At 52.7% G+C, this 18873-nt stretch overlaps 1 protein-coding gene across 1 annotated transcript; it reads right to left on the bottom strand.

Annotated features, from left to right (window-relative positions):
- Nucleotides 1–393: 393 nt before the first annotated feature.
- LOC309808846 (BCL-6 corepressor-like) lies at nucleotides 394–18858 on the bottom strand (the record flags this gene model as incomplete). The annotated part of the gene is given in 12 exon segments (XM_082629418.1): nucleotides 394–834; nucleotides 2197–2353; nucleotides 2518–2595; nucleotides 3039–3184; nucleotides 4337–4503; nucleotides 9383–9616; nucleotides 9620–9637; nucleotides 9968–10149; nucleotides 11394–11639; nucleotides 17003–17189; nucleotides 17661–17714; nucleotides 18376–18858. Coding segments are annotated over 12 exon segments (2244 nt in total), but the record flags the coding sequence as incomplete, so codon positions are not given.
- Nucleotides 18859–18873: the final 15 nt, after the last annotated feature.

Raw genomic sequence — 18873 nt, 5'->3', positions numbered from 1 at the left:
GTAACATGGTGTGTAGGAAATCACGAGACCAGTCTGATGGGAAGAGACTTAAACAAGACTGAAACTCACTTTCTAAACCTCCATCTCCAACTGGACAATTCGCAGGACACAGGTGCACCAAAGTGGCCAATTTATTCAATCCCTTTAATATGGAGGAAGAGTTTAAAATTTTACTGGTTTAATTTGCCCCAAAAGCAACTCTCAACAGTTATGGCCTCTGTCGTCGGAGCTTTGTATGAAATTAAGTCAAAGTGTGGAGCTCCTTTGCCTTTTTTTTTTCTCCTTAAAAAAGAAAAGAAACAATTGTTCCGAGTAAAATCAAACATATTCCAAAGCATGTGTACATTGAAAAGTAAAGAAACTTTATTAACAACTTCATAAAAACTGACTTCAAATTTTAAAAAGAAAAAAACATGTTTTGAAGTCCTTCCGACTGGAGTCGTGTCTCATAGTGTCCTTTCTTTACAGAAATAGTCGTATTAGGACACATATGCACAAGGATTAACACCATGACACACTGTACACGGCGGGCCCCGGCGAGCTCACCAGTCGTCGTCTGAGTCCAGGTCTCTGGGGAGGATCCACTCCACGGATGAGCCCAGCAGAGTCTGAAGCTCGTTCATGAACTCCACCAGATCTAAGAGCTCCTTACTTTCTGGATTAAAGGACTCTAGGTCCTTGGGGCAAGAGAATAAGAGACTTGCTGACACTTGCCGGTAGATCTCGGCCTCCGCGATGGTGACAATTTCCACATTTGGGAAATTGCAGCGGAATATGCAGGAGGACATTTGCAGTTTCTTGAGCAGGTCTGAGAGCAACAGCCAGTTATGAGGCCTACACCAGAGAAAGGACAGTGGTTTGAGTTTCCGGCAAAATTAGAGGCGCTCCCAACTATGAACTACCCGTCTCCTGGCGGTGAAAGGGCCTGCTACTTCCACTTTGATTACCCCACCCCCACCCCACTTCTCACTGTCCTTAGAAGATCTACTTCTTCTTTTTTTTTTTTTAATTTTATTTATTTATTTATTTTTGGCTGCGTTGGGCCTGTTGCTGCGCACGGGCTTAGTTGCTCCGTGGCATGTGGGATCTTCCCCGACCAGGGCTCGAACCTGTGTCCCCTGCACTGGCAGGCGGATTCTTAACCACTGTGCCACCAGGGAAGCCCGGAAGATCTACTTCTAGCGGGGGAACTCTGGACTCATGTGCATGTGTTAAGAGACCACCTAGGGCGGATCAGCCAACTTAGACAAAAGCAGGAGCAGCGCCCCTGAACGAGCCTCGTTGCAGGCCACCCCAGTGCTGCCTTGGCTCTGGCCACAACTCAGGTCACCCCTCTCCAAGTAAGTGTACCCCGTTCTAGTCACTGGGGAAAACCAGTCTGTATGCCAACCCAATGGAGATGGCAAACACCTCTTTGACCTCTCCTCTCCTCCGGCCCTCACGGAGAGAGCATGAGAAACACTCGAGGTCACCTGGCTTTCCTTTCCTTTCCCACACCTCCAAGCCGCCCCTCACTGCTGCCGGGAGTGAGGCTTTTTCGAGAAGGGAGGTGGTAAAATCCTTCCTGATACCCTGCCATGCTTTATGATCTCTATCCCAAATAGAATGTCACCACAAAGGCAGACACGTTCCCAGCCTCAGAGTCCAAGGGGGATGCTACTCCTTAAGCACCAGGGTCAACACACAGCAGAGAAAGGTCTCCTGATGTGTTCACTCCGAAGGGTTGGTCATGGGGCACAGTGGCCCGACCGTGGGGACAAGACTCGATCTAAGCAAATCTGAAGACACATAAGATCCCAGGTGCCACATACGGCTTTCTCTAATCTTATACGAGAAGAGGGTACACATCAGTATCGTCCCGTGGACCTCACGCGCCTTGGAAGGCCCCTATGGTAGCCGTTTGGGGAGGATCCCTTCCCCAAGAGTTTACTGAAACTGTGCAATTGCAGTCGCTGACTCCCGTGTCCTTTGGGCTCTAGGGGTGTGTTCCAATGAGGGCAGTTGGCTGGGGAACCCTCCCACACCCCAAACTTTTCTGGAAAAGTTCCACTGCATTATGTGAGGTCGGTGGACACTTGGTGAGGAATTCACTCACCCCCCAACCCAGCCACCCTCATCTGCTGAAGGGGATTTCTAACTCCTGCCACCCCACAGAGCAGCTGGGCTGGCTCTCGACCACACGCTGGCCACGCTCACCCCTGAGCGACGGACACCTGGACGTTATAACACGGCAAAAGGGGGTCTTCGGAAAATTCAGATTCCAATAGGTCACCATAGGCCTCGTTGCTGTCATCCTGGTCCTCCGGTCCTGGGGGATTTGCTAAAACATCGTAACCACTTTCATCATCTGGTTCTAACCGGGGGGGCAAACAAGAGAGAGGTCAGTAAGCTGGAGCAAGATTCCAGCTGTTCGCCAAAAAGGACCCTGGAAAAATTCTTTCCCAAGCAAGTCCTGCTCACAGCACCACCCCCACCCCCACCCCCACAAGCCCAACTGAAACGAACAAGGCTGCTCACCACACACACAGCTGCCAGAGAACTCCGAAGAGCAACCGGGGTTACCGTCGTCAGGAGCCTGCAGGTTATTTAAACAGTCTGCAGAGAGAGGGGGAGAGAGAGAGAGAGAAACAGAAACAAGGACAAGATAACGCCTGCTGGTAAGAGGCAAATGCTGCTGGAGTTCGGGAACATCTCACGCTGGGGCTGGTGTCACCTCCTGATAAGTCCCACTGCACATGCCTCCAGGTATCTGACTGAAACCTCCCCACGCGTCCACCCGCCTTCCTGAGGGACTGCCCGCCTCACCGCCCCAGCCTGCCAAACAAAAGCTAGCCTGGCTAGCTAAGAGTTTTCCAGCCCCCCACCTCGCAAAACTCAAAGTATGTATCTCTTCTTTGACAGACTAACGTTGGGCCGCTTTTCCCAGTAAAGGGTCACTTAGAGTAAACGGGGGGTGGGGGTAGGGGGAACCCAGGTGAAAGGCTGTGAAGTCACCGTCTAGATGCTTGAACAAGACCGTGTCTTGACCTCTGCCGTACCTGTTAAGAACTTCTCCAGAAGTTCGCTGTGGCTCACTTTCTTGATGGTTCTACCTGAGTACGTAGCCAGGGTAGGATCAGCACCGTAGGAGAGGAGCAAGCGGACAATTTCGAGATGATCATTCTTGACAGCATCGTGGAGAGGCCTAGGAGAGGTGCGGGGGATTACACCTGTGCACGAGACGCTTGCTTCTAAGGACACGGGGCAAAATCGAGCGTGTGTGGCCAAGGCTCGTAGGCGCGCTATTTCACTGAGGAGGTGAGTTTATGGTCGCTGCGACAAATTACTCTGTTATTTCAACACATAACCCTTTACGGGACAGGTGAAGGGACCATCTCAGGCCTAATTCTTCAATGCAAATCTCTCTTAATGCATGGCCCAAGGAGGAACTCAGGCCACGATGAAAACGTTTCCAATGAACTTAAATAGTGACAGACAGTAAGAAGGTAACGTACGGCGGGGTGGGGGGAAGAACCCCAGCATCAAGGAAGCAGATACGAGAAGCCATTGTTACACCATTACAAACAAAACCCAAAAAGTGCAGTTTGTAAAAGAAACTAGGGGCAAAGTGGAACCTCTCCTGAAACCAACTTGGAGATGAGTGATCAACCCTCTCGCCCAGAAGCAGTCGACAGGCAGGGCGAGTTCTCAGGAGGATACAGAGTCCTCCTGCCCGTGTCCGCTGGGGTCAGGAACACTGTCCGCAGTCCCATCCAGAAAGGATGCTATTTGGAAACCACGAACCACCAAATACCTTACGGTTTTGCTCATTTTATGACTGTCAGGAAAGCCCCAGTGCCCTGCCTCGTGGTGGCATCCCAGGTACAACCGGGAAGATGCTTGGGCTGACTCAGACCTGGGCCTCTGGCCAATAAACCGAGGTCAAGGACAGAGTGGGGGCCAGGCCCGGGGATGTGGGTGGACACGGCAGGTCCTATCAAGCCAGTTGCCACTGGACCTGTCTGTACTCCTGCAACTTTCAACTCACATATATGTTCAAGATTGAGATTCAACAGACGCTGGTGAAGAGTCCAGGGTCTTAAAAGAGAACACCCCTGATTATTCATGCAGGCTCAACATTTTCAGGGACTTCTGTCCATAAGAGCGTCACAGACTTTTAAAGTTCTATGTAAATTTGCCAGAAAGATCTGTCCGGTTCCATTCTAGAGGACTCCGCCATCAGTGTGCTTACATGGCACTCACTCTCCATCTTTCCTTCTGGGGTTCCCCGCACACCCTGAGAACCACTGCCTATGCCCCAGCAGGGCCAGGCCAAGAGCGCAAGACCGCCACTGACCCGGTTCCATCCTGGGCACTGCAGTTGACATCGGCGCCATATTCAAGGAGGTGTCGTACGATGTTGAGCCAACCTCTTGCACAAGCCTCGTGCAGGGCACAGTAACCCGCGTTGTCGTGGTGGTTCACATCACAAATCTTGTTCTCCAGGCAGTACAAGACCACTTCCTACGGGGAGAGGAGAGGAGAGGAGAGGAGATACCATCAGACCACCATACAGTGAACCTTGTAAGGGTGACCTCCCCATAGCTTGGCGGTGCCCACTTTCAAAGGCATACATCCTTGGGGCCAAAAGCCCACCATGGCGCGGGCAGGCGGCAGGCATCCTGCTGGGGGGCGAGAGTGCGTGACAAGGGCTTGGAGATGCAGACAGTGTTGTCTAAGGCTCTGCTGCACCAGTGGCCTGGCCACGGACAAGTTACCCTTGAACTTCTCCAAGCTTCCACAGGGCTGCTGAGAGGACGCATTCGGATAACGATGAGAGCCCTCAGCCCAGGGGCCGACGTGACCAGTACAGAGGTGTCACGGCTGCTAACATCTTAGATGACACATTGCCAAGCACAGACCATTCTCACTTGATGGGTCTGTTCGGTCAGTGGCAGTGGACGATAACACAAGTTTAGATCAAAGTATGGATGACCAACACTTAAAGAGAGCTTAAATCAGCCAGAGAACATTCCCCAGCTTAGAGAAGCAGGGACATGCAGGTCAGCTACATCCTCGCGCCCCTTGTTAAGACCCCAAATCAGAACCTGGGCCTCAGATGCTCTTGTCTGTACGTTAAGTAGAGTTAAAGAGAAGCTCTCTCCCTCCATTCTCGAGGAATGACCCAAAATGCCTCCAATAACCCCACCCTCTATTTTGCCTCACTCCACCCTCTCGGGGCAGAATCAGTCTTAATATTCTCATATTTACTCAAGTTAATGACAGGAACCTGATACACCACAGGCTGCAACCTCCACATTTCAAGAATCAAATAAAACGTTCACAACCCACCCCCCCCAGAGATGTTCTGTGTCAACACTGTGCATTAGAATCACTGTTATTAACCTTATTTCTTTGGCTTGTTAAAATATTAATATGAACCACTCCCAGTAAGCAGAGCAGGAATTTATTCAATGTTTTATTACCTTAAGAACGTTTTCAGACACATCGAAAGCGTTTGCCACCAGAAAACACGTTATACTGTTTATACTGGGTAAGTTGTGCCCAGCAGAGAGCTGTCAGGTTCTGAGAGCTGGGAGTAGGCAGAACATGCATGTGGCCCAACACATGGTCTGCTGGTAAGGGGGGATGGGATGGGGTCAGAACAGGCCTCCTTGTGACATCTCTCAGGTAACTCATCTGTTAAACCTAAAACGGGGGTCATTCTAGCCGCCCATAAGTGCGAGATGGGTTCTGTAAAACCTTTTATGCCCTTTGGAGGACACGCCAATCAAAGGTGACCACTCACTTGGGAGAGAACTAGAATGTTCCATTTGCTTACCACGTGAACCCAATGGGGCATGCTGGTAAACCTGGCCATCAGTGCCCTGTTACTTCAGGTCACTGCAGCAGCTCCCTTCCAAAACAAGAGGAGGAAGACAAAAGGCACGCCCACGAATGCGTTTCTCCGTTTACATCCCAACCTGCCAGAAAGCCCACAATCCTCTGGGCTCCCAGGCCACCTGCCCCGAGCCCTGGTATCCAGGATACCGCATGAAGCTGCTGCGCTTTTAGCAGGCCCTCACTAGCCAGACTTGAGTGGACGGCTGCAAGCTAATGAGTTGTGTGCCCCAGCCAGGGAGAGGCCCTGTCACGTGGCTCTGGGATCAGTTCTGAAGGCCACCAACTGCTGTGCACACATCAATTTACTCAACCCAGGGTTTATTTGCTGTGACAATCATGGCCTTCGCCTGGAAACCTTCATCACTACTAGGGCAGATTCAAGGGTACCTAGAAATGAAAGGCCGTCCAAGCTGGTGGGTAAGTCAACTCTCTTCTCCTGGAAGATGGCAGCAAAGGCAGCAGTAGCCCCACGGCCAGGTCAGACTTTTTGCCACGGGCTGTCCTAACTCAACCACGTTGATCCCACTATTTACACAGTGCTTCTCATTTCCCCAGATGAGGACGTCTTCTGTCACCCACAGGAACCCAGGAGATAGCAGGAAAGGAAGGTAGTACTATCCTCATTCAACACTTGGAAACTGAGGCCCAGAGATATTAAACCCCAAGTTCAATTAACATGAAGTACTAGACCTATAACTCAGGTCTTTGGTACCTGGTCAGCTGGGAAGATTCAAAAGGCCCAAGAGGGCCCCAGTTAGAGGGATGCAATCCAGCTGTGACGAGCATCCCACAGGCCTTCTCTGTTGGGGGTCAAGTGGGCTAACTACACTCTCCTAGCTAAGAGGGTGATGGCCTCTAAATGGATGGCAACCGTCGCCACCAACACTTTCTCTAACTGACAGTGAAGAGGCGGGGCGAGTCTGTCGACGCAACACATTCCTTGGTTTATTTTCTCCGCTAGAAATAAACGGGAGTGTCCGAAGGGCAGCCCAGCCATTCCCAAGCAAAGTCAAACTGCTTTTGTCGGACAGCTCTCTGTTCAGCGGCTATAAGCCGAATGCCATTACCCGCAAAATGTAACCATAAAGGCCATAAGCCCGACGTTGTTAGTTAATTAGATGCCTCATTAACTTTTTAAAAAACATGACTTATTCAATTCATAGAAAATTTAACCATCACCGCTAAAGGCACAAGCATGTGGTTGCACACTGGCGTTTTAGCCTAAGAAATAGAAGCCTTTTTCCCAGGAGGGAAAGGTTTGAGGTCTTTGGCCACGCAAGTGATCTATTTAACGCGGATCTGAAGCCAGAGTGTGTTTCTAAACTTCCAGAACCACATTATAATGACATAAAGCTCAGACAGCCTTTGTACTGCACATGGTATCTTTGGCTAAGCAGAAGAAAATAACCAAGAATGCTAAAGACAAAACTTCAGGAAAACCCTCCCAAACCACACCCTTATCTGCTTAAGCAAACTGTCCTTCAATTTTAAAAGGTTGAAGCTGCCACATCTCCCAACTGGGCCATCAGCCCAACATTTAAAATTCTGCCCAGAGAAATCCCAGAAAGTTGGATTCAAAGTTGAAAGCGTTCATCTACTTGTCACAATGTTCAGCATCAACACTGGTGATCTGTGGAATCTACATATTGAAATTTACATTTGAAGAAAAAAACAAATCCCACCGTAAACATTCCCAAGGCTTCCTGTGCAATCAAAGGCCAGGTAGCCTAAAAAAGTATGGATCAAGTGCCCCTTGGTCCAGGCCTCAGAGCCACCAAACCAAAATGGAAACTGTCTTAGAGGACCAACGAGGGTCTTTTGACGTCTCTGGTCCCAAAGGGAGGCTGCTGGAAATGATGCCAAGTTCACAGGTGGGGCTCGGAGCCCCGCCCTCCACGGCGGGTGCAGCAGCACCCCGCCACCCCCATCTCCAGCATTTGCTGGAAGCGGGAGTCTACTTTCTCAACCCTAGCCCAAAAGTTGGGGTTAGGGGTCTCCCCCCACCTCCAGCGTTTGCTGGAAGCAAGGAGACTATTTTCTCAACCACGGGGGGTCTAGCTCAACACTATGTGCAACATCTGCTCTGTCCTCCTAGGCGCCCGCTCTCAGCTCTTGGGAAACCAACTGGGTGCTCCTTGGACTTCACCTGCAAGTAACTGCGCTAACTACCACAAAGTGCTCTCTAGCTAATGGAGAGGTCTCCAAGAGACGTGTAGATATACACAAGAGCACATTCAACCCACAACAACAACAAAACACCCCCAAACTAAGCATAGCCCTAGTGCTTCCAACTTCCCACCCACAGTCAGGCCTTAGGGCCAAGGCAGGCACACTTCCAAGGGCTCACGGCACTATGGACCGGCGTGGGGGGACACGACGGGAGACGGGGGACAGGGGCACAGAGCTGGCTGAGGGTGTGGGCGCCAGGGCTCCGGGCCAGCCTGGGTCCTGCCACCCCAGTGCTCAGCCACACCTCCACGCTCAGCCTGCTGAACCGCGTTTTACTGTCACCATTCAACTCCCAGAGGGCTGATGCCAGCACAGAAAAATGCCTTTGCCCTGTGGGCTATTGCATCACAATTGCTACTGACAAGTATGGTGGGGGAACTGCACAGGGCATGGAGAGGCATCTGTCTCACAGAGGTTTTGAACTGTAAAAAGGGCAATTCCAGTGTGAGCCAGTCTTGCTGAGGAGCGTGGTGGGCTGTGGAGCACTGCTGGATTGCTACCTGTACGGGGATCAGCTAACCCCTCTGAGGCTCAGTTTCCTCATCCGAGAGTGGGCTAGTACTCGTTACTCCCAAGTGAAGATGTTAACAGGGTGAAAGGAGTTACTACAGATCACACGGGCTTAGGCAGATACCAGCTCTCTTTCTATGTTGCTCTAGCAATAGAGGCTGTCACTGTCATCAGCCGTGCTGGGTTGGGATACAGCAGTGTGGACAGGGAGTTCTGTGCAAGGCTCAACCCCTGCTCCCCGCCCATCAGCCCTCGGCTCCCGTGCCCTCTCAGAAAGAGACTGCTCAGGTCTGCCCCACTCCCACCCCTACTCTGCACAGACACGTCCCACCCGCTACCCCACAGGGGCATCACTCTGCCCCAAACAGCACAAGTTAGTAGAGCTAATAACTACTCTCCTTCTTGCTATTCAGAATCCAAAAGGCTCATTAAAATTCCCCTGGTCGCCAAGCCCTGGGTTAGGTCAGATTTTATATCAGAGATAAGTGAGCCAGACTCGCCGAAGCAGCCTACCTGCCTGAACGGGAACGCAACATCAGAGAGGCCTGCCTTTCTTTTCACACCACGACTGAACAAGCCACCAAAGAGCCCGCAGTGTGAGCGGGGCCAACGCAAACACCCTGCTGGAACACCCAGCCCAGCCCGCCACGTGGAGGGGGCTGGGCTCTGAGACCCGCCCCCCATCCCCAGCCAGTGTGTCCCCCACCCAAGGAGCAGCAGCCGGCGGATCCTGATCCGGGGCACCCACAAGGATGCTCACCTCGTAGCCAAGCCGGGAGGCCTGCTGTAGGAGGGTCTCGCCTGCGTTCTTATTGACAATAAGTCTCCGCGCTTCCGGTGGCATCGGGCGGGACTGGGTGGTCTCTGGAGGGGAGCTTGAGCATGTCAGCTGCGAGGCCTGGGAAGCTGGTAACAATTGCTGCAAACGGTCCAAGGGCTTCTGGTCCTGCTTGGCTGGCGAAAGATCATAGTCGGAACTGGGCTCAGGCCGCTTTCAAAATCTCCGGACGGTCACCTATCACGAAACCAGGCAGCGCACACATTTCAGGCTGTCCTTCCAACACCCGCCTGGTTCGCCTCCTCCCTGAGTTACAAACCTGAGTGGAGGAAAGCACTTTTCCTCCTCTCTGTCTGGGGGAGGCGGGGCGCGAGGAAGGGGTTGCATTTTTACTAGCTGGAAACTTCACCACCACCCAGGAGACAGGTCCCCTAGGAAGGGGCAGGGACGTTTTGTGGGGAGGGCTACAGGAAAAGGAAAGCTTTGTCCCCAGAAGCAGAGAAGTAAGCAGGCGGGATGTGCCTGCACAGGCCCGGGGAGCGGGGGAGAGCCAGGGGCAAGAGGTACCTTGCCATCCGCATTGTCCACGTAGGAGTCCCCTGGCAGCGGCAAGCCCCGCCTGGGCTCCTGAGGGATCAAATGCTTGGTTTTGCACGGTCGCTTCCCGGATGGTTTCTCGCTGTTGTCGGTGTATTTCTGCGGCAGGGGCGAAGGCTGCCGATCCATTTCTCCGTCCGTGCACAGCACATCTGTCAGGGGGAGAAGCAGCGGGCATTACACAGTTGTAGCCGGTGAGGAAAGAAAAGCCCATTGTTAGCACTGATCGTTGGAGCAGCTTCAGTTTTTAAAGATATACCAATTATGTTTTCAAAGCACTAATATTTTAATCATCCCACATTCAACCGGCAAATAGGCTAACCCACGAAACGCCAAATGGCAAGTCGCTTCAAAGGGCCGCAAGAGAGGGCAGAAGCCAGCCCTTCGTGCGCTCCCGTCCCCACCCGTGGGGGGCCTGGGTGCTCGGGACAGGGCGACTGGGGACAGCCTGAGGCTGGAATGAGGGCACTGACAAGCGCCCGGGGTCACCCAAGACTTCCCTTCCTGCCCAGCCGCGGGCTGGGTGATGAGGAGCAGCCCAGGAAGTCGAGCTCCCGCCTCACTGTCCATTCCATAAGGAAGTGTGCAGGCTGAAAGGACCTCATGAAGAAAACTCCCCGCTCGCCACACGCTACTCTTGTCAACTTGGATGGCGCTCAGGTCCCCTCCAGGGCCGTTTCCCACAGAGGGCGAGTGATCCACCCTCCAGGAGCGCCCCCCGCCCCGTGCGTACCTTGTTCATTGTCACTGCATTTAAGGGACTCCTCCAACCAGCTGCTGTTGCTTTTGGCCTCTGCCCTTTTCCTGCCAGGTTTCTCTTCGGAGATGCTATTGCCCTGGGGGGTGACCGCAGGCTGAACCGCCTGGGTCACTTCCTTCCTGCCCTGCCGGCCAGGTTTGCTCTCTGCTCCCCCCGTTCTCTAAGGTGCAGCAAGCGGCGCTGCTTTCTGGGATGGAGCCCTGTTAATTCAATGCACACCTCAGGTTGGTCAGCTCACTATAATGTGGCTCTTCTAAGTGGTTAGAGGAACTGTTTGTCATTTCCCTCTCAGGCCAGTCAGCTAATGGAGAAGTAACTACAAATTAATGAAGAAGCCCCCCGGGGCAGGGGTGGGGGTGGGGAACAAACTGTCTTACACATCACTAACAGGGGTGGGGGAGGGGACGGGTGTGGTCACTGTGTTGGCTGGAACTTGTCACCAAGTCTCGGGAGGGGGCCTATTTGCCTTTGGCCACCTTTGGGCTCCAGCCCCTGCACCTGGCTTTGGGGGGGTGGGGGGTGGGGAAGGTGTGAGTGGCTCCCCCCAGGGCTCCAGGGTGGGACTGGAACTTTCCACTGCTCCGCTCCAGGACTTCCGTAGGGTGCCCTGCGGGCCCGAAGCCAAACCAAGCTCACCTGTGGAGACCCGTCTCCGCTTGGCTTTCAGCAGAGAGTCCTCTGGGAGCCCAGTGGTCTCAGTGTGGTTCCTATCGCCAGACACCTTGCGCTTTCTGTTCAGCCGGAGGGTGGGGCTGCGTGACACGTCCGGGGCCGCCTGGTCGGCGGGGGACTCTCTGGGGGGCCCCGTGTCCATGTCCTCAGGAAGATCACTGTCTTCTGGGGCTTCAAAGCGGTCAGGTTTGCTTCCATCATAACACTCCCCTAGGGGAGGGGAGACAACCCGGAAAGGAGGGAACAAAGGTCACCAGGAGCAGGCAGGACCCCCATGCCCAAGGCAATCTGCTACCAACAGACCGCCCCCCTTTGGAGACCAGGGGCCTCACACGCCGGAAGCACAAAACCCTCAGAAAGACGTCCCGAAGGAAGGACAGCTGAACACAACCAGCAAAGAAAGCAGAAAATGAGGCGCGTAGTCCACTCACAATCCATCCTTCAAGGGTCAATGTAAGGCATCTACACCATACGTCTATAGGCATGTGAGATCACTCCCTAACTGCTTAACTCTCCAAGGTGGCTTACTTTTAAAGGGGGGTGAGTGACCTCACAGTAAGATCCAACCAATCAGGGCAGAGCTACAAATGACTATGGAAACAGCTGCTAGTCAACAAAAAAGGCTGATGTCATCAAGAGACCAAATAGCCCCCAACTGCCATCTACACAGACATAGCACCAATGTTCACTTGGGTCAGCAGGGGCGAGGGTGAAGAAAAAGGGTAGGGAAAGAATGCTGGGAGGCTGGGAAGCTGGGGAGACCAAGGCAAGAGGAGCCTGGCAAAGGGAAAGGAAAGGCTTCCTGGTGCACACACAAGGGTCAAGGGCAATTTCAAAGAACTCAACCAGATTGCTACAAGTCCGTCTGTCCTCTTTCCACACCCGTGGGGGGAAAAGCATTTCACTGCCATCGAGGGGCTGCTCCTATTTCCTGTCTAGGAAGAAGGCCCTCAGTGACACCAGTCACCCACCTGGCACGTCTCCACGCCTTCCTTCCCAGGCAACAAGCATCTAAGGACATTTCAAAGACAAGACTCCAACCCCCTTCATGGGGGTGGGGTGGGGGGGGTGCGGCGGGCAGGGCTGAACTGCTTGCTCCTGCCCCCTCTGCTCAATCTAGCATCCACTTGGGGCTTTTCCTCCAATCAGCCCAGCCTAACATCACTCCTCACTTTTGCTCTAGCCAAAGAAACAGTTCAACTGCTTTGCTAGTCACATTGTTTCTAACACACAAAGAATTCCATAATGATCACTGTGCTGTTAAAGAGTTCCCCGAAGATGACCCTGTGTCCATCACCGGCCGGGGGTGGGGGTGGGTGTATGAGTTTGGTATTTCGTTAACACCTGAGCTAAGCTCCCACAGCCCGTTTTTCTAGATGAAATCATGGACACACCCCTCACATGCTGCTCGCGTTTCTCCTCCTCTCCCTAGACCACTTCAAGTATCACTCCCTCTTCTGCCCAGCCGGCTGGTCCCCTGATCAGCCTCTCTTGGGGGCATTCCCAGCATTTAATGGCAGCCAGTTGTGGGGATGAACCTCACCCTGGCCTGGGCTAGCCTGACCTGTGTTCTCAATGGTGGAACACACTTAGCTTTTCTCCAAGGGTATCCCAAGGTGGGGCAGATCCCCATCTACTCTTGCCGGAATGGTGGAATCACCCCAACCGCGAGGGTCTCCTGCCCCAAACTCCTGGCCTGTGCTTACGGGTGATGCAGCCCAGGCTACCGCAGGCCCGGTGAAGACGGCGTGCTGCAACTCTCACTCCGGCTGCTCTGTGACCCTCTTAAACACTCGGGCAGGAATGGCGCCACTTTACAACTCGGCCCCCCTCACTTGTAAAGTGGGAATGTTACTGCTAGCCTCCCTCCAGGGGTGGGCTTCATAATCACGGGCCGGGCTCAGCACAGAGAAAGGCTGGAAAAATCCCTTTAACCAAAAGATGCCAAGACTTTCAGACCAGCCTGAATCTCAGGCCTGAAATGTAGGAAATTTTAAGAGGTGAGCCCTGCTGGTTACACCATTGGACTTCTCGGGTCCAATCTGGTCCAATCAGCCTTCCCTAAAAGCTCCGTGGGAGGGCATCCATGGAGGAATGGAAGGGCTACCTTAAGAACCCCCATGTCCAATTTGAAAGTTTCTTTTTCCAAACTAGGTCCATCCACCCTTCCCCCAACCCCGGAGCCTTTTAGGGCAAAGATCTCAATTCCCCTCAGCTAAGGCCCCCCAAGACCTTACGCTAGTGTGACCTTACCCAGGCCACTAATAACCCTGAAGGACACCCACCCCGACTGCCCAAGATGCCCATGGCCACCAGCTATGGGGTAGAGGCTCCGTGTCACTTGGAGCTTCTCAAAGACTGTTCTAACCACGACCCACAGGAGGATGACCCTTGAGGGCAAAGGAGATGGGGAGATAAATAGATACACGGGGATCCTAACCATCAGGCTTTGCCATCATTGCTACTTTTGGCCCTTCTAAAAGTGGGAAGCCATGTGCCCTTGGTCACCCAGTCTAAGCAAGATGTGAACGTGGTCCCTGCAGCATGGTCCTATGACTCACAGCACATATATCCCAAATGCATTATGGTTGTACCATAGCATCACCTCACAGAAGCATCACCACAGCAACATTTACAAGTCACTGTGGCAGCAAAGCACCCTCACCACGGTTGAGCCATGCCCAGTGAGGCCTAAACAAGGTGAGAGGGTTCTGAGTCGCTGGAAGGCTCCCCAGGATTAAAATCCCCTTCTCTGTAGCTTAACTATAGCACCTCCAGTCAGGGCTAACCTTGTTCAAAGTTACACCCGCTACACAAGGGGTGCAGGGGCCTCTGTTCCAAAGGAGTTTACACACGTGCAGGTGCTCAGCTGGAAGAGAAGTTCCCTGAGCAAAGAAGTTTCATGAAGCCCCTCGACTGAGGCTTCCTCCAGCTCCTGGCCAGGCACTGCCACTGAGCAGGTCCTAGGCCTGTCCCAGCCAAGTGGTTGGCAAGGGAGATGGTTACTCCAAGTTTGAGAAGGAAGGGACCAATGCCTCCTTGCCCCACCCCATCTTCAAATGCCACTGAGGGTTCCTAGTGATGAACTTCCAAGTCTGAGGAACCTCCAAACTCATTTGGTGAACTTCCAAAATAAAAATTTCACTCAGCCACCCATGTGATCATAAAGAATAAATGAGTGTCTCGGCCACTGTGTTTTCAAGTTAATTTCTTTTTTAAACAAGCCCCTAGCAACAAGATGCACCCGCACCAGGACAACCAGGGCCACGCAAACAGCACCCACCACCTTGGAAGCTCCTGGTCCCTCCATGGGTAGGGGCTGCCTCAGAAGGGGGAAGGCATCTTGAAGGCATCCTGGACCCTCTCTGGGACCCCTGCCCGCCCCAAATCCCCGCCCCAGCTCCCATGTGCTCACAGCTCGGCTCTCGGCCACACCGACACCCATGAGAAGGACCTGAGCCCGTATCAGCTCAAGACATGATGGCCCAAGAACAAGAAGGCCCGTTCATATCCAGCTGAATGGAATGAACACCTGCTGTGCCTTGGATGTGGAGGCCGTGGTAAGAACAGTGGCCCCTTCAGGTGACCTTTCCTGACCAGCTAGTTACAAACCCCACGTCTCTACAAGACAGAGGGTGGGTGGGGAACCCACCTCCATTGCCCCAATCTTTCAAACGGAGCCCCTCACCTTCCCCAACCCTTCTCCTGCCCTCCCATGGTGGCGATTCATGGCTCACTGGGCCATGTCCCGGGTGCTCCAGGAAGAGACCCGTCGGTCGGTCTGAGATTGGAGGCAGGCGGTGGGGGGAGGGGGCTTTCGGAATCATCTGGGGCTCAGGCCCTGCTCCCCATCAGCCACACCGAGTTCTCGTCTCCAAGCTCAGCAGGAAAGACTGGGAAGGACGCACACAAACGTCTCTGGGAAGAAGGGCGGGTGAGGCCACTGAGACATGAAGGGCAGCGGCCACCCTGGGTTTGGCCACGTTGCTGGAGAAAAGGGCGAGAAGACTCGAGGCCGGTTAACTGCCCGCTCCCTTCCTCCAGCCTCCCTCACCGTCCACCCAGAACAGGCAGGTCCCCTCCTCAGAAAAGTGCATCCCCGTGAACTTGGCCTTGCCCACTTTTACCACGTCTCTCTGAGAAACTTCCCCAAGAGCTGAGTTATGAGGCCACTCAGGAGAGTAAGGGCTGCGTGTCAGCTGTGAGCACAGGCAAGGAGGGAGGCCTTCTTGCTGCTTCACTCCAGGGTGGCCTGGACCCTCCGTTTTTCATTCCAATCCCGAGGGGGAGGAGCTCGGAATCGTCTACTCCAGGCACATCAAGAGCCCCATCCCTCGGGTAAGGCCACCACTGACTAGCCCCAGAAATCCCCTTCTACGGGAGCCACGTAGGACAAACCGGTCCCGGTGTGGCTTACCCAGAACCCTGGCCACAGGCCTTTGTCTGACCCCAAAGATGAGCTGGGGCAGGGCAGTGCTCCAAGCAGCACAGAGAAGCACACGCTGCGGCTGACCACAATTTTCCCGAACTGCATCAGGCACCCACGACCTAAGCATGCGGGCGAACGCCGACCCTACGACTGGGTCCAAGGGCCTGGGCCTCCCAAACGTGCCCACCACCCCCAACTGTCCCGTCTCAGGAGGATTTCACGCCCACCCTGTCCTCGACGTTCACCTAGGTGCCCTCACTCACCATCACCGGTGTGGTTTCTGGGGTCCGGAGCAGGCTGCAGGCCACAGGCCACAGGCCACAAGCATGCACACTGAAGAAAGCGGGAGAAAGACCTCCACTTGCTGCCAACACATCTCATTAGCCCAGGAAGTCTCGAGGGCAAAGCCCGAAGTCAACCCCAGTGGGGGAGCAGCTGATGGGACCGCAGAGTGTGACTCGAGGCAAACACTAGCTTTCTCTCCAATTTGGCCTCCAAAACAGAATACACCCCGTCTGGTAGGAAGAACGCCCTCGTTGATCCCACGCCCTTGGAGCGTGCTGTCAACTCCTAATGACTGCAAACAAGCCTGCCACAGAAAATAATTATGCTCATCTTTCTGGTGCCTTCATCAGCCCTCATCTCATTTGAACGAAACCTCTGCCTTTGGAGGGAGAATCCGAGTACTCTCCACTCCCTCCCATAGGAGACTGTCACTCTGGAGGGTCTGGCTCTGGCTGCAAGTGTCATTCCACTGCTACCAAAAACCCGTATCCGTACCTGCTACAAAACAGAACACATACCTGCTATGCTGGAGGTCTTGCACCGCCATTCCTCTGCTCTACTGTATCAGACTATTACTAACTACAGGACTAGCATTGCTCCGGAAAAAGGAGATGCGTGCCAGGAAACAACATTTCATAGGTGCTTCACTCCTGGATGCCGCAACGCTCAAAAGGACAACCAGCCTTGCAATCCACAGCTGGGAAGGGTGGCCAGAGCAGCCCGTTCTCCGAACAGCCAGCACCCAGACGCTGGGCCGTCGGAAGCGTATTGTTTCCTCTCACCTCCCTCGGCACTGGGGGAGGAACCGCCCCGTTCCCACCGACGTGGTACCACACGCGAGCCGCCTGGGTTCACTTACATCTCTCACTGTCGTTCTGGTCGGCAATGGCCTCCTCCAGGGCGACCGACTTTGGCTTTTTGTCCTGACTTCCTTTCAGCCTTTCCCAGTCAGCGGGGCTGAATTTGCGCACCTCGGAGTCTTTGGTCGTCGGGTGGCCACCTTCTCGCTCTTTCATCTCCAACTCTGAGAAGCGCATCACTGCACGCTACAAAGAGAACGGAGATGGAAAAAAGACACACCTTACCACCAAAGCTATTTCACTGCCCTTACCTTAAAGGAAAGTATCTGCAAAGAAAAGTTTGCCCAAAACCAACCACAATTTATGATACAACTGAGATATTTTAAAATTGAACGATAAAAACGTAAGAGTGTCTATGTGTAACTAGTCACACACTCTTTATTCGTAAAGCCGTATGTATGTAGAGATATATGTGGTGTGTATGTATAGCCATACATACACTGTGGCATACAGACAGACATTCTCTTTCGAAGGTAAATAAAACAAAACAAAAATACAACGCAAAGAAAGCGAAACAAAAACACAACAGAAAAGAAAACAAATGCACAATGAATAAAGACGACCATGGCCCACAAACTTCCCTTTGTATATTTGGAAATGAAATTTAACTCAAAAGGTTTATGGAAGATTCTAGTAATAAAAATTTGAAGAACTGACCTCACAGTAAGCAGCGGGTAGACATAAAATACTGTCCTCTTGTAATCCTTCCATCTATGTAATTAAAATGGGCACTCAATGGATCATTTAGATAACTTCATCCATTTTTATAAGCATGAACCAATTTTTTTCTTAACATTGCAAAACAATTTGGCTTTATTTGTCTTTTAATTAAAAGTAAAATACCTTAAGGAAATTCCTATACAACATCTATCATTCACTAGCAAGTTAAATACATACTCTATCCCTTTAAGCAAGGTTTGTGTTTTTGGTTTTTTTTGTTTGTTTGTTTTTTTGGTGGAAAAACAAAATTGCACGAATCTCACAGACATGCGGCCGCTACACACCTCCACCAAGTATCACGTGAGGCATTCTGAGCAGCGCTTTTAGGTATATTTGTTAACGTACAGTAACGGCAGAGAAATCAAAGCGACTGATAGGTAAACGTCACGCAGTCTTTTAGACATCCTTCGCAATAATTAAAACTTCCGTTATCAGCATTCGAGTGGAGTTCGCTTAAAATCTACAGAATAACTTCAAGTATCCACTTACGTCCCCTTACTGGACACATTTCAAACATTTAAATTATCCTAAGCTTCATTAACCAAATCAGCCCGGTGTCCTGCCCTATCATACCCCCGGCCCCCTCCTCTTCACACATTAAAAAAACCTGACAACTGGTCAGGCTCCTGAAATTCGGGTGAGGGGGGCTCACCTGCAATGCCCGCTGCTCCCGGCCGAGCTGACTGGAGTCTGCGTACAGTCCGGTAGCGACACACTTGAACCGGGCACCCACGTAACCAGCGGAGTTTGCGATTCTCTTTGCCAGCTTAGATGGCTTTGGTTTCAGAACTTTGCCATCGGTTGATCCTGCCTCGTCAGCTCCGTCTTTGGTGTAGGTGGGGGTGACGTCCACACTCGGTGGGGCACTGCCCACGCAAAATGGTTTGGGATCCTCTTGGGTTTTCCCGAAAGTGACCGCAGAGCCGTCGCTCCCCAGGGTCGGCTCCAGGAATGGAGTCGAGACCGGCGTCGCCAGGTTCTCCTTGTTGGTTACCGCTGGAACATTCTCCTTGCTTAAGCCGGAAACTGGCTGGCCCGGAGCCTGTTTGAAAGTATAGGCTTCGTGGAAGTCACTGATGCGCCCCAACTCCTCTCTCAGGGCAATGAAATCCCGCTGTGGCTGTAGGGCCACATTTTACTTTTTTATTTT

The sequence above is a fragment of the Mesoplodon mirus genome, assembly GCF_964341445.2.
Source record: "Mesoplodon mirus genome assembly, chromosome: 7".
NCBI lineage: Eukaryota > Metazoa > Chordata > Mammalia > Artiodactyla > Ziphiidae > Mesoplodon > Mesoplodon mirus.
The sequence above is the reverse complement of the archived record's forward strand: the minus strand, read 5'-3'. Positions and strand labels throughout refer to the sequence as shown.